Source organism: Homalodisca vitripennis, chromosome 6 (assembly GCF_021130785.1).
Source record: "Homalodisca vitripennis isolate AUS2020 chromosome 6, UT_GWSS_2.1, whole genome shotgun sequence".
Taxonomy (NCBI): Eukaryota; Metazoa; Arthropoda; class Insecta; order Hemiptera; family Cicadellidae; genus Homalodisca; species Homalodisca vitripennis.
The window spans coordinates 117355560-117371533 of NC_060212.1; the positions used below are offsets into that span (position 1 = coordinate 117355560).

Sequence of the window (15974 nt, forward strand, 5' to 3'; positions counted from 1 at the left end):
ATTAGTAGTGATTGCGACGATTCAAGTGAGTGTAGTGATGTACCAGAGCCTTGTGAAATGGTTGGTGGCATTGAGAATGTAGTTCGGAATGATCACAGTGGCAATGACGGCGAGCCAGACAATGACCTTCACCAAGTAACTGCGCAACAAACAATCCCGCGCCACTGGCGCCCAGCTGTCCGTGTGCCCCCTCCCTGGTCTCATACAGTCAACTTCATTGAACCAATATATAAGAAATAATTAATATATATAATTATAGTTAATTACAATGACAGAACGTGTGTAAGTTGAGGCGCCGCGTATTTTTACCGAGCGCGACCGGCAGAGCGAATTAATTGAGGTTAGAAGCACCGTGAGCGCCTGGAAACAATGTGAGCGGGAGAGGGTTAATAAGTTTAAACTACATGTATTAAAAAAGTATTGATAACACAAATACAAAAGAGTCAGCCACCTTGTAATGGTTACCATAAATTAGGAAATTTAGTTAAATAATAAATATACATTTAAATAAGCACTATGTTAAACGTACAATGATTATCAATACATTTTGTTAATACCTAAAGTATAAGCCAAAAAAACGCTTTTTTTGTGTATAAGTATAAGTATTGATTAAATAACGCACAGGATTAATTATACTGTTAACAATGACTAAATGGTACTCTTAAATGTAATAAGGTAAATCAACACAGTGCGGATGAGTTTATACTGGAGTAAAGGGGTGGGGTAAGTGTAACGGCATATTTTTGGAATGGCTAGTTCAAGGATTCGCTTGAATCTACCTCGCTCCCCCGTACCCTCGCAACACCAAAAGTGAGCTTCCCACAGTATGTAATGTACAGCTCTAAACACTAACCTTGAGTAATTTCTTCTCGATTGCCAGCGTGCGCATGACGTATCGGTAGTCTCGGGAGAGTTTGTTCAGGTAACGTGTCATGGTCACCATAACGCTGTTAATGAAGGCGTACAGAAACTTGAGGAAAGTCATAATTTTGGTCATTAAAGATTCATCTTCAGTTTTCTCATCTTCACTTGATTTATCTAAAAAAAGTGTACATTTTTGTTAATTTATTTATACATCACACTTGAGATATATAAAATTTAAAAACCACAAAAAACTAGCATATAATTGTGTAAGTTAACAACTTTTATTAATAGATAAAATATTTCTTTAATTCTTTCAATTTTCCTGACAAATTATAAATTTTAATATTAAAATTACCTTTGCTATCTGTAGATACTATGCTCACTCGTTTTTTTTTCGCCCGTCTGGATCATCTTTGTCACGTTTACGTTCAGCTGGGCTGCAACATTGATATAAACGATCTAGCAATCAGTAATTATGTTACGATTCTTTATTTTACATTACTAAATAAACCGAAAATAAACACTTAATAATAAAGTAAGTAAGAATTACCTTTTGTGTTCTGCAGTTTGACCGGACGTACTTGGACCAGGCTGTGACTCCCCCTGTAGACAATAATGGCTGGTGAGCAGTCAAAACACAATTATTTTTTCATTTCTCACTTTAGATTATTACCAGAGTAAAAATATAAACTAAAAATCTGGTTTGTGAAAAATAAATAAGTATCAAATTTACTTCCACATATCACAAATGCAACTGCAATATAATTTAGAGAAAATTAGTTTAAGATTTTATATCGAGACTAAAAAATTAAATTTTACCTACATACATTATAGTCAATACATGTTTTATGCAACTTTCTGTTCAATTTAATTTATGATCTTAAAATTGAATCTATAACACGAATTTAGTTGAATGGTACAGAAAATTTTGTTGAATCCTATTTTTAGACTTCCAAAATTGCAAAAAGAAAGAAAAAGGGAAAAGGATAGAAATAAGAGAGGGAAAGAAATAGTAAGAAGAGCATCCAAAAAATTGACCCCATTTTAATCTACCCAATTCCTTTGCGAGGTTAGACTATCTGATCCAAAATAAACCTTGCAACTCTTGTGATCTCTTTTACCACCTACCCAAGGCTTTCTCTCGGAACCCCAGATTCTCTTAAGTGGTTGAGGCATGAGATCAAACTCATTAAGAATTTTGAGCTCTAAGTTGTTTGAATTCTGTCCGTAGGCATGGTAAAAAACAATATTTACTAGCTTTGATTCTGGGGCACTCTACATCTCAATGGATGATCTTCCTGACTGGATATAAATTCTGCCTTCCCTTGTAGTACACATTCTTGTTAAGAAGCAGTTGATTCAAGTATGGACAAAATGAATAAAATCCCAATGAGAGTTTCAAAGGAAAGCAGAGTACACCATAGCTGTTTAGGCAGTGACATTGGGCCTTCTGTGATTTCAAACACATCCATTGCTTCGCCACTTCTGCGTGTGCAGTAATATGCCTATAATCCGAGCTGACAGTTAAACCAAGGCCATTTCCTAAGAATTAGTAATCCTTATGTAGTGTATACAACATTTTTGTGAAGATGCAAGAACTGGTTTTGATGTGTGGGGGCATGAAACACCACGTTGTTTGCATGGCTCTGTTAGCCAACTGTTAGTTCGAGCAATAATGTTATGAGTTTAATACATGTCTATTGGTTGGGAAATTTGTGTATTGAATAAAAAACTGTAATTATTAATAATTGATTTTCTGTAAATTAGGATATTTGTCTGCAATCTTCAAATTATCTGAGTTTTGCTCTATCCAAGATAGCCCAGGTTCCAATTAGCTTGATTAATTGAACTTCTACTGTACTCAGCATTTAAATAGTTGTTCTACGTTGTCATAGTTAAGAGCATTTTGAGATCAAGCAATTCTTTTCTAAAACCCAAGTGGAACAGAAAAAAATGTTAACAACTGAGATAGATGACTTATACACGATTTTGTTATTATCATAATGAACAAATAAGTTAGCATGGCCTTTTGTTGAAGTCAGGTCAATGAGAGAAAAACAGAATTAAATAGAAAACCTAAACAAATTATAAAAATAAACAAAATGCACCCGATAAAATTCAAATGCACAGAACGACAGTGAGGTCTAGAAAAAAAAATTAGGAGAAATAGATTAGAGGTGGTCATTCCACCCTTTCATCAACCCACGATATCTTTTTTTTTATTTGCTTTACAGTTATGACCTGGGCTGTCGTGATGACACAACATTTTCAGGTCACTCTCATCCTGTCTGCAGTGCTCAATGTTTTAGGGGTATCTGTGCTGTGTTATGTTTTCCAATCTGTGCTTCTCCTTACATGGAGAGAGGGGTCATATATGTTGTTTTTTAACACATTCCCTGCTACAAATACCTATATGGAGTTCCGTATATGCTGAAATTTTAAAATATATTTTTACTTACTTATGGATGAAATATGATACAAATGTATGAAAATTACTCATTAGTCAAAAAAATTATCACTCTAACATTTTGGGAATGCGTTAACTGTGGTTACCTGGCTCCTGAGGACAGTCTTCCTTGCCAGCTGGTAACTCTAGTTACCGCTCGCACTAGGGAAGACCCTTTTATGGCAGTGGGAATATTCCAAATGAATACATCGTTAGCTAAGTGAAATGTGTTTTATTCGTTTTAGACAAATGTAACCAATATTTATACATAAATGTGTAAACCAAAATGAATGTAAAAGTTTATTAAAAAATGTGAAAAAGTTTACATACGTATCGGCTAACTCACTCAAATTCAGTTATTATTTACGAATATGTGGTGAGTAATTATAATAAAATATATTTAAATGTTTACTTGAAATGATTGTAGTTTACAAAAAATATTGTAGAACATAAGTTTATAAAAAATGTAATAAAAAAGAAAAAATAAGTTTACTAAAATAAAATATTGATACAAATAATGTGTATATACATCCTAACCAACCAAAACAAAAATTTGTTATTTATTGTTATTTACAAATATGCCTAGAACTTGGTTGTTGTACACCACTTGATCCCGGGGGAAGATCTATTGTGTTGCACAATCACTTACTACTAAAAAAACTTTAAAATAATGAAAAAGTCTAATGTGAAAACGAAGTGCATTAAAACACGGGAAAAGTACCTCCACAAGGAGCGAGAAATACAGCGTTGTGACAGCAGCTCAAGTGCTGGCCGCACATGACCTCATTTCAGAACAAAGGATCTGTGGTAACCATAGTTACCTAGCGCTCCTAGCACAGCAGAGTGGGTGCAGCGAATGTGTTAAGTACAACTTTGACTTTTGTGTGTTAATCACCATGTGTTGTCTTGTTTACTCTTCAGCTTGCTTCAACTTATTTAAAAGTAGAACAACAGATCAAAATCGGTTCTTGCCATCTCATTGCAACACTTAAAATGGTAAATGTCTATAATCCTGTTATCAATTCACATTATTTATTGCCATTAATGAACAAAGAAATAACGATGGTGAAAAGTAGATAAGGGAGGCCACACAAGCAAGGAAATCTCATGTGAGCGCACATTTGGGAAATTGTACCCATTATCGCATCACAGTTCTCTAACACGTAATACAGTACTCAGAAATATTAATGTTATTCTCGGGTGACAGATACAAGGATTTTCACACAAATTATCTAACTTGATGCTTACAAATTTCGTATTGCATTTGTCACCTTTGTCATAAGGAGATGGTCTTTCTCCAATCTTATTTATATTGCCATAGAAGAAGCACTTCAGAGTGTAGCAGAGAGGGATTTAGGGGTGGAAGTTGGAGCTAAACTAAACATCCTAGCTTTTGCAGATGATGTTGTCATATTTGCAGAAAATGTAGATGATTTGAGGTCACTAAACTAGACTATTTATGAGTGAGGCAGAGAAAGTGGGGTTGAAGACGAATGATGCAAAAAACTAAATATATGCACTTTAGAAGGAATCAAAAATCAAAGAGGAGACCCCTACAAATTGATGGGCATGTTTTCGAACATGATAGAGAAATCAGGGAGAGCTCTACAATAGTATGGATGTAATAGGAGAAATAAAGTGCAGAAGACTCCGTTGGGCAGGCCATGTTTTGAGAAGAGAAGAGGGAATGCAAACTGAGGAGGGTAATGTAAGGTAACCCAGAAGGAAGACTACCCGTGGGAGACCGAAAGTGAGATGGTGGAACCAGGTGAAGGCTGATATGGAGAAGGTGGGCGCTTCAGAGGAAGATGCAGAGGGACCGTTCAAGATGGAGGAGCTTTGTTGGTGCGGCTAAATATCACCTCGATATAAATGGCCCTGGGAGTAAGGTAAGGAGTAAGTAAGTATTTGTCACCTTTAGAAATAAATAAATACATTGGTATACAAGGACAAGTTTAATGGGATGTAGAATAGAGTGAGTAGCTAGAGAAGCAGAGGCGAGAGGTAAGTGTTTATGTTCATGGATGGGAGAAACACAGGGATAGATTTCACTCAGCTGGAAATTTGATTATATCAAGTGCCATTTAAAAAGTCCTTTGAGTGATAGCCCAATTTGCTGAATAGCACACTGTTGCCATATAGAACAGCTGGTGACTACAGTCAAAATATATAAACTCTTTGCACTCGAAAGCAGTATTTATAATTTATCCTTGGAGCTCTACTGGCCAGCGCTACTAGCCACCACCATTTTGTCAGAGGTTTAATTAATCAGAGATTTAATTTTTTCCGTAATGTTATCTCAGCTCGTATGTCCAGCTGTACTGGCCGAGATATAATACATTCATAGCTCGTAAAGCCAGTACCACTGGCCACTAAACATAGCAGTTATTTTATAATATTCTCTTTGTTTTATAATGAATGGCGAGTGCTGAAACCTGTCGAGCAGTTTTATTTTCAAAGTAATTTTTAGGGGGTAAAGCAGTAAATTTTTTAATTAGCCTATAATTCTTTTCTAAACATTGACTGTGCAAATATGACGAATAATGCGTAGTGGGCCTATACACTGAAGTGATAGAAACTTAGAAAATTTCACTAGAAGATGTGTACTAACTATTCTTCACTACGCATACATATATATTTTTAAAAGTTTTATTCCGTAAAAAATGTAAAGAGAGCTGAGCAGAAAAATGTAAAATATAACACTCAGAATTATAACACCGCCAAATTATACAGGTGTTTATGTCCAAATAACACCTGTAAAGGCATACATTATAACATTTTATTTACATATCTTTGTTATAAAAAAATAAATTTTAAATTATTTTTTGTTTATTCTTTAAAACATTTTAAATTACTATGCAAATAACACGGAGGAAATTGAAAAATCATTCCGATCTGGGGAGGCAAACAACAAATATGGCTGCCAAGTTGTCAATGAAAGTAGCGTGGCCATCTGTACCAGCCATATGAGTTGCGAGGACCATATACAGTAGTTAAAGCATTATTTTTATGTGTTTATATTAAAACCACTAATAATATAAATAATTCAATTGTAACCATAAAATGTACGCAATTATGAATTATTGAAATATATATTTTAACAGTAAATATTCAATTTATCTACTACTCTGATTAAAAAATCTTTTAAAAACAGATTCTAAGACATATTTTACTGTTTTTTCACCGTTTATATGAAGAATAATTGTCCAATTTCAGGAAGAATGGCTCTTTTAATGTTTATTCATTTTAAATTACAATCTTCAATACATAAACTAAATTGTACCCCTCGAAATAATATCTAACAGATAACGTATCACAATTCTGGGTCTGACTAAGAATGCCTCCAGCAATCAGTGCAACGTTATGTTTTCAGTAAACACCAAATAAACATGTTAATTATGTTTGAGTAGCAAAATTTGGTCTAAAACACAGAACTGATCTATCATTGAAAAATACGGGAAGAATTACTTATGAAACAAAAAATAGCCTATGATTAGAGCGTTACGAATTGTGATTTAACAATGAACACGTTGAAATAATACAAGGTGTGGCTAAAAAACAACCAGATTGGTATTGGTGGAGCCACAGAAAAAACACAATAAGGCTGAATATCTTACGGGCGGTCGGTCACATGACCTCCCTCTCCCCCTCCTCCTTGTGTTTTGTCTGGTTCCCGTATTTATTTTTCCCGCAGCTGATCATTTTCCATTACCCTCTTCATGATTTCTATCATTTTTTCTTTTACTGCTTTAACAGTACCAAATCTAATTCCTTTCAAAGCTGTCTTGACTCATGTCCTTACTACGCTTATTTAGGGTAGTAAGGACGCTAATGTAGTAATTCTGACAAATGTTTGGTAATGTAGTCGAATAAGGTTACCGATCTTTTCAATGTTAGAATCAGTTTTTGATGACATTGGTCCGCCAATGTGTGTCGTCACTCATGTTTTCGTAGCCATTTTAAAATCATTTAAACTACTCAAACACTTGTGTTCATGATAAACAGCTGTCAACGTACATTTGTTCATTACAAATGTTTTACTTGCAAATTTTTTAAGTTTGAAAGGAAACTTGATGTTTACATGCTGTTCTTTCCAGATAACCCATTTTTCCGACACAAGAGGCTAAAGGTTAACTACTTATGACTGGCATTACGGGTAGAGTAAATACGGGAACCAGACAAAACATAGGGAGGGGGAATCACAAAACCGGTTATATGATATTCAGCCTTATTGTGTTTGTTCTGTGGCTCCACCAATACTAATCTGGATATTTCTTAGCCACACCTCGGGTATACCTTAAACATTTCTACTTACGATTCAAAATTATCACAGCACACCACATTTATTGTTCAAAATAACAATCATGTGCTATTCTTAACAATTTCTTTCAATCCGCCAAATATGTGAGTATTATTTGGCCACCTATGAACTACTCTACTCTGACACTCAGGTCTCATATTCTAATTGGTATGTCTCAAAGGTAGGAAACAATCTGACAACACCTCATGATGCTTATTGGCTAGTTGAAGAACATGTCAATGACAGGCTCCTGCTTCAATGGACTTCTTTGTTGGCGCTTACTGTAGTAATGGGCATTGGAAAAAAATGTTATATCTCTAGCTACTTTGTTTTTTTTGTAGTTTTTTATAGCCATTTTAGTGTAACTTTGCTGTTTTTCCAAATTTTAGTAGAAAATATGAACTTTAATAACAAAATAACCATATAGTATTCTTTAACTTGTAAGTCTTGAAAATTTATAACACATTTGATAGGTTTTGGATTTTTAATATTGATATTTCAGAAATAATATTGGATGATGTTCAAGACATATTATGTATTAGTTGAGTAGGAAAATTAAAATTTAATGTAGATATTTTTTAACACAGCAATAAAATTCTATAGCAATTTTATCAGGGTCATATGACTAAAACCCCACATTCACAGGCCTATGGTAGATTACTGCAGCAGAATGCCTAGGATATGTATTCACTGAAAAAATGGCTTTGTGAAAGGCAATAATGAACTATTGTGCACTATGAGTAAGTCTAAGATTAATGTCTCAGGTTATCAATTCAGGAAAATCATGGTTCAGAAACAAAATTTCCACACCTGTACTATTCACATTACTAACAAATTATCATTTGACATATTATGATAAACAGTTTTGGGATAGAGATTCAGATCACGAAAGAAAAGAAAAGGGAGTAATAACTATTGATTAAGTTTTCCAGTTCACAAAATGTCCAAACATTGTTAATACAATTCTTGAAATATTTCGGGCTCATTGTGGAAAGTGAGATATTAAAAAATGGTTTCAACATGATGCGAACCGGAAAACTTACATAACAGTTATGACACTGGTTACTTAATCCTAATAATTAAGGATAGTGATATTTAAAATAAGATCATTACATTTTTAGCTAATATAGTTTTAGGATATATTCTTGTAATGGATAGTTTACAAATGTTTTCACTGATTTTTGGGTAGTAAAATGTATTATGTTGTAATTACGCTAAGTTTCACAATTTTTAAGTACGCTGTTTGGTTTCAACCAATTTTTCCATCTTTAATTGTTATAATAACATTGAAATGATAATATAATGATACTATCTAATATCTATAATGATAGTATAATAAGCTTAGTGGACATTAATTGTTGCTAATTTAATAACACCCTAATGTCTGACATGAACATCATAATCCAATCAACCTCATATGATAAATATAATTTAAATAGTAAGAGACTTATTATATTAATTTGTGTTACAGATTTATGTTTTTATTTGAGTAATAAGTTTTTTCTTTCCCTTCACATAAGTAATTAGTGAAAAAGAACAAATTGTTTCTTTAATTCAGTTATTGTTATAAGAGAAATATTATTGTCAGTTGCAATAGCTTTATTAGCTATATTTTAGCACTCAACAATTATTAACTTATTTATTAGAACTCTGTCATGCACATTTTGCAAACTATAGTGATCCGGCAGATTTTCTCATTATAAAAACTAATCAAACTTAATTTCTTCATCTTTTTTAAATAATAAACATTTAAACTGATTTTGATGATGAAATGCAAAGATTTAATATTACAGGGTGCATTATGATAATAATGCTCATTATCTAAGAAAAATATATTTATTCATCCGATTGGTACAAATAGTTAAAATTCTTCAAAATAGTTTCCTCCAGCATTATTACAGCTGCGGAGACGATTCTGCCACGCCTGGAAAGCAACCTGGAACTCCTCGACTGGAATGTCTCTCAGGAACCTTTTAATGTGAGCTTGGATGTTCTCCACCAACTTCCAGTGCTTTCGCTTCAGCTCTCTATTCAGTCGGGGGGGGGGGGGGGGGAAAGTCACACGGAGCCTAGTCAAGGCAATAAAGAGCCTGGGGCACCACGGAGGTCTTATTCTGGGTGTCAGGTAGTTTGTAACGACGAAGGCTGTGTGGCTGAGGATATTGTTGTGGTGGAGCTTGAAAGCCTGTTGTTTTTGATTTCAGGCCTGACAAGCACAACCTGGGGTTTCCATCTCTTGAGGATCTCCAGGTAAAAGACGTCATTGACAGTTTGTCCTTGAGGTACAAACTCAAAATGAATGCCAAAGAAGACAATCAGCATTGTTTTGATACAAGATTTGCTCATGCTCCCTTTTTTGGGTTAGGAGAAGATTGTGTGTGCCACTCGGAGCTCTGCCTTTTAGATTCTGGATCATACTTGAACATCCAAGATTTGTGCATTGTTAAAGTAAAGTTTAAAAAGCCTGGATAATTTCTAATTAATTCAAAGAATTCTTCACTGCGCGAAACTCAAAATTCTTTCTGGGCTTCTATTAACATCTTCTGCACAATCTTCGCACAGATTTTTTGCATTTACAAATACTCCGTCACTATTCCATGTAACACAAAGTTTTATAAGTTCAGGGTGTTAACGATTATTTGGATACTAAACCGATGGTCTGAACTCAAAACTCCACACACACACACACACTGGATGTTTTCATCGGTTTGGGTTGTTGTTGGGCATCCAAAACGGGGCTCGTCAGTGATCTCCTCCCGGCTATCCTTGAAGGCCTTGTGTCACCTGCACTGAGATCTCAAAATTGCATTCCACCTCAGAGGCCTCTTGAAGCATTTAGTAAGTTTCCGTTGCATTCTTCGCAAGCCGTACACAACACTTGATCGCATACCTCTATTCCAACATCACGCCGTAACACAACAAAAATACAGGAGCAAATTGAGACCTAGGAATTTTGGAAGGGTGCCATCCTCACCACATTATTGAACACACACACATTATTTCGTTGTTCGGTCTGAACGTGATGCGATAAATAGTCACGTTAGAATAAAATCATGCGCATTACTTACATAATGCACGCCGTAACACAACAAAAATACAGGAGCAAATTGAGACCTGGCACTTTGGAAGGGTGCCATCCCCACCACATTATTGAAAACACACACATTATTTCGTTGTTCGGTCTGAACGTGATGCGATAAATAGTCACGTTAGAATAAAATCATGTGCATTACTTACATAATCCACCCTGTATCTTGTTACTTAACATAACTAGTAATTTTATTACATTGCCATACAAGACTTGTTTGTTTCAATATGTTCCTTGTGTAAATATAAAAATATCAGTGTTATATACAGGACCAACATTTACTTTTTACAAAAAATTTAACATTGATGAAAGGGAAAGAAACGCAGTTACTACGGGAGTTGGAATATATACAGATAAAATATGTACAAATAAATAATGGGAAAACCTAAACACAGGACTACAGAATTGGAATATAAGTTAACTACCTTGGTTATTGTTAAAAATACAAAATAATAACCCTGTAAAAACACATACCATTGGAAAACAAATAAACAAATTCAATCTCGTGTTAGCTTAAAACCAATGTTAGCCAAACAAACTGCCATTCTCACACCACATCAAACAACAAGCACATGTAACAACACAAACAAAATTGCAGGAACATATTAACAATAATTTACAGTAATCTTTTCTGATCTGGACATGGAAAGCATATATCCAGCTGAGAAACAATCTGACAGAGAAGTTAGTAAAAGCAGAAACCCACAAGATATTGGGCGTGGTGATCAAGTAATATACATCCCATTGTTGATTTCTTCCGAGATTAAAAGGAACTCTGACAAAAGTCAAGAAATTTATCTCCTAACAATTTGTTAGGAAAACATTAGTATAATAAGTTACATTTCAAATGTAATTGCACTGTGTATTTTCCTAATCTATCTGTTGGTTAAAGCAAAGGTGTTTCTACATGCTACAGAAAAAATTCTTCTTTTTCAACTGTGGAAAAACATACGCTGTAACCTGTTTCAGTAATCTTCTTTCATTGCAAAATGGTGTTTTCACCATAACTGGTTATTAAGAGAAATTAAAAACGTAGAAATCTCTAAGTGCGTTAATTAGAGAAATATCTCCAGTTAATCATGAATGATTCAAATTTTAATCATCACATTATTTGAAACAATAAGGCCCACATTAGTGAGAGGTGCTGCGTCGGCAAACAGATTTATAGGCATGTAATATAAGAATCTTGATGCTATCGTAATATGTACAATAGTTACTTTTATGTTTCTTATTTTAGCTGTTATATGAGGGCTGTGTAGTACAAGGACGTTTTAAAATATAAATAAATAATAAATTGAAAGAAAAAGCTTTTACTGTATACAAATGACAGCTACATTCTTAGCCATTATTACATAATTTGGTGCACTTAGGACTACTGAGAGGTAGTAGCATCCAATCCCTTTTTCAACAGAATGTTGTATGTTCAGAGAAAAGCGATCACAACTGTATTCTATGGCAAAGACATGTTTAGTTTTTTACCTACGTGGTCAGTTTCTTGGAGATATTGGGGGAATGCCACATGGATACAATGCATAATTCTTGCAGCATTAATTTTTCAGCTTATTCCACTTTTTAATACTAAGATAAAGGTTACTAAGTCTGACCAACATTATATAGTGTTAAACACAATGGACACATGGAGGGTTAAAAATATAAGTATAAATAAAAATGTATAGTGTCATTATTAATTTAACTTCTTCCTTTTTTTATTTATTTATTACATGAATAATAAGAATAGTAATTCGTCAAACTACAATTCAAATTATGAGGGCTATCCATAAAGTAGATTACGTTTTGCTCCGTAGCCACTACAGACAGGACTATCGTGACCAATTTGATGTTGGGGCATTTCTCCATTCAGTGGCTATCCAGCCGTGCTAGTGAGAGGTTACTGTCACTATTTGTTCTTTTACAATAGTTTAAAATGAAAAAAATAAAATAAAACCAATTGAGATTTATCGCCAACAACACTGTGAAATTTATGAGAACAATGTGAACATTTATAAAATCTTACGTAAACACTAATTTTTAGTATTATTTGAAAACTAATTCAAAATTAAATTAAATTTACTGATAAAGAGATCATTCATAAATAATTAAAATAAATGAGAACACGTGTAACAGAGTTTATATGAAAGATACATAATCGATTGCAAAAAGTTCAAAATTCTTTTCCACACTTATCTTGGAAACTGCAAAGAAAATTTAAAATATCAATAACATTAAGCTTGTTAAATTAAATTTTATATTAAAACATTTCATAAACGTATTTAATGAGCTTATTAAGAGATACATACAAGTGTTAAACAGAAAACATGTCAAATGGAACTATTGTTGATTTATTTCTATAAATCCTGTATGTTACTTGAAGTAAACATATATAATCCAAAGCACACACGCAATAAAACATTACGATCAGAGAGAAGCCACTAAGTAGAAGGAACACTATTCTAATTTGACTGCGCTCGGTTGAGAATCATGCACAATAAAAGTTTACGAAAGGTGTCACACACTAAACATAAAGATTACTGTGCTAATATTGACAGCTAGTGTAACTAAGTGTATAGAAAATGTGCTCCGTGAAATGTCTGTCAGGTGCGTTTAAACATCCATCTACCTGAAGACGAAGACAAGACTATTCTGAAAACAAGCAAAGTATTACAGCTGGTTACAATAGTGGGTGTACAGCTCACTCATGCATCGGTGCTACCTGCTGTACTGTACAATCCACCAATGTTTCATAACTAGAAGATCTATCTAAGATTTACACAATATTTGGAAACAAGGCATGTCTGAAAATTAAGTTTATCAGCACGGCAATTATCATTTCATGCATCCACACTGTCTCCTTAATCTACTAGGTTTGCACGGCACTACTGAAATAACATCTAGATGCATTTGTATTTTGTTTTGGTTGTTCCAAATGGTCAAGTCCGTTGAATGTTTCCCAAAAAATGTGTGGTTAGCCATCAAAACTGTGAATAACCAAAACCAATTGACATTCATATGTAACTTATGGAGAGAATGTGGCAAAGTTGTTCCAAAAATGCACAATCCAGGATGAAACTAATGGGTATAAGGTATGGGATGCATACAATCTTTTTGTTTTCAATCAAGACATTTCAAAGAAGAATAAATTTCAAACACAAAAGTTTCACAATTTTAATTTTTTCTAACAATATTTATTTAATTACAAAATGTACTTGAGATAATCAATCAATTAACTGCCTACTGAAAATCTACTGTAAACTTCAATATCTGTGCATCTTGTCTTGCCACTTCTGACAATTACTTGTTTCTTTTTATACAGATATTGCAATTCTTGGGTAGTCTAAGCTTTGAGAGTAACAAGAATGTCACAAATTCGGTTACTTTATATATATTTATTGAAAGAAGAGGATGTGATTTAAAAATAAAGAGAGATAGAGAGAACTGGTTATCCTATTGTGATACATATTTTGCAATAATAATAGTTTGTGCCAAGAGGCGATTTGCACTATATAAGCTCTACAAAGCCGATTTGCACTACCCAACTTTTCTTAAAGAGGAATTTTAATAAGAAACAAACCATCCACACTTTTTTTGGTGGAGGTAAAAATTGGAGGGTATCAAAAGGGTTAAAAATAAATAACAGTAATGTTTCTCAGAATATATTTATTCAAGCTCGATAGACTTAAGACTTGATGCAATAGTTATATAACTGTCAGACATCTAGATAAAGAGACGGAAATTCACCACTTTCAAGAGCCTGTATATGTTTAACTGATGCTGATATAACATTTATTTACAAGTCTGATGACTAGTTTAAAATGTGTCAAGCTAAGAAAAACATCATCTAACAAAAAATTATTTATCTCATATTTTTAATCCTTTTGATACACTCGACTTCCACCAAAACTAGCGTGGCTAACAATCGATTTCTTTCTTAGAAAATTTCTTTATTGCTTTAAAAAAAATCAGATTGTTTGCTTATATGACGCTAATTGGCTATCGGCTCCTGGACTATAACAACAACATGTGAAATCAAACACGTCGGCCAGTTTTTAATGAAAATAAAATTCCTTTCTTTAACAATTCTTACATTTTTGTATATTAAAAGTATAATTACTTTTCAAACACACCTTGTCTGTCATCATTTTTTCACCTTCATATAAAAAAACCAATCTTAGTTGTAGTGTTGCATAATCAAATATCTTTGTCAAAATCAAAGAACAACTCCGACCTAGACACTTGATTAAGTGCATTCATTTAGTATCTGAAAAATAAATTTGTATACATTTAAAGCATTTATGAGGTAAAATGCAGGCCAGATACATTCATTTAATGTTTAGATAGTGTACACATATTTAGACAATTAACAACACAACATTATGATTAAGATTCTAAAAAAATACATACTTGTGACAATAACACTTGTGTTGTATAGACTAGCTTGTTATTATTGTTTCTTTAAGAATAATTAGAATCTCTTACTAATTCATTTATTGTAGACCAATATTTATTAGCATTTTTGAATGGATTTTATTCAGTTGCATTATATTATTACTTATAATTATTATTGCATAGTATCACTGTAATATTGTTATATAATGGTACTTGTTAATTTTAATGACTTTTTTTTATATTTTTATTGTCTTTTCATAAGCTACTATTGTAAACTGGCAGTAGCCGTTGGAAGATCATATATTTTATTAATAGTAGACTAAGTAGCTTTTAGAAAAATTGGCATGTCATACATTACAGGAGCTATGCTCCAACATTATGTAATAATTATATGACAAATAAATGATTGATTGATTGAAGAATAAATAAAATAAAAAAAATAATTCAGAAATGAATTTTCATATAAAAAAAACTTTATACACATGTTCTAAAAGTTAAAATTTCTGTATTTTATGTGCCTCAAGCTTTTTTTGTTTATAAAACAATAGTTTAAACATCAAAAATATTTTACACCAATTTAATTTATAAAAATGCATATATAATAATAAATACAGATTAGTTATTACCTTCTTAACCAAATAATATAATAACTTAAGTGCATTAATTGTTATGATCAAATGGAGCAGACAAAATAAATCTCATTGTTACAATATTTTCTCATTATTCAGTATATTTATTTATCTGAAGTCATGCCACTGAATATTTAGGTCACATAAATGAGACAGCACCATGTAAATGCATACAAGAATATAATGATTTACATTCATTTATATTTACAGAAAATGTTACTGTTAACTATTTAGTAAATAATTTATCTTGAAATATAAGAAATA

At 32.8% G+C, this 15974-nt stretch overlaps 1 protein-coding gene across 1 annotated transcript in view; it reads right to left on the bottom strand.

The window, feature by feature from the left end:
• LOC124365534 (piezo-type mechanosensitive ion channel component) overlaps positions 1-15974 on the bottom strand; it is a 192913-nt gene that overhangs the window by 44986 nt on the left and 131953 nt on the right. The window contains exons 34-36 of the mRNA XM_046821521.1: positions 1415-1467; positions 1291-1301; positions 854-1038 (exon numbers count right to left, since the gene is read on the bottom strand). Coding sequence (XP_046677477.1) covers positions 854-1038; positions 1291-1301; positions 1415-1467 — 249 coding nt within the window. The remainder of the gene's footprint in view (positions 1-853; positions 1039-1290; positions 1302-1414; positions 1468-15974) is intronic.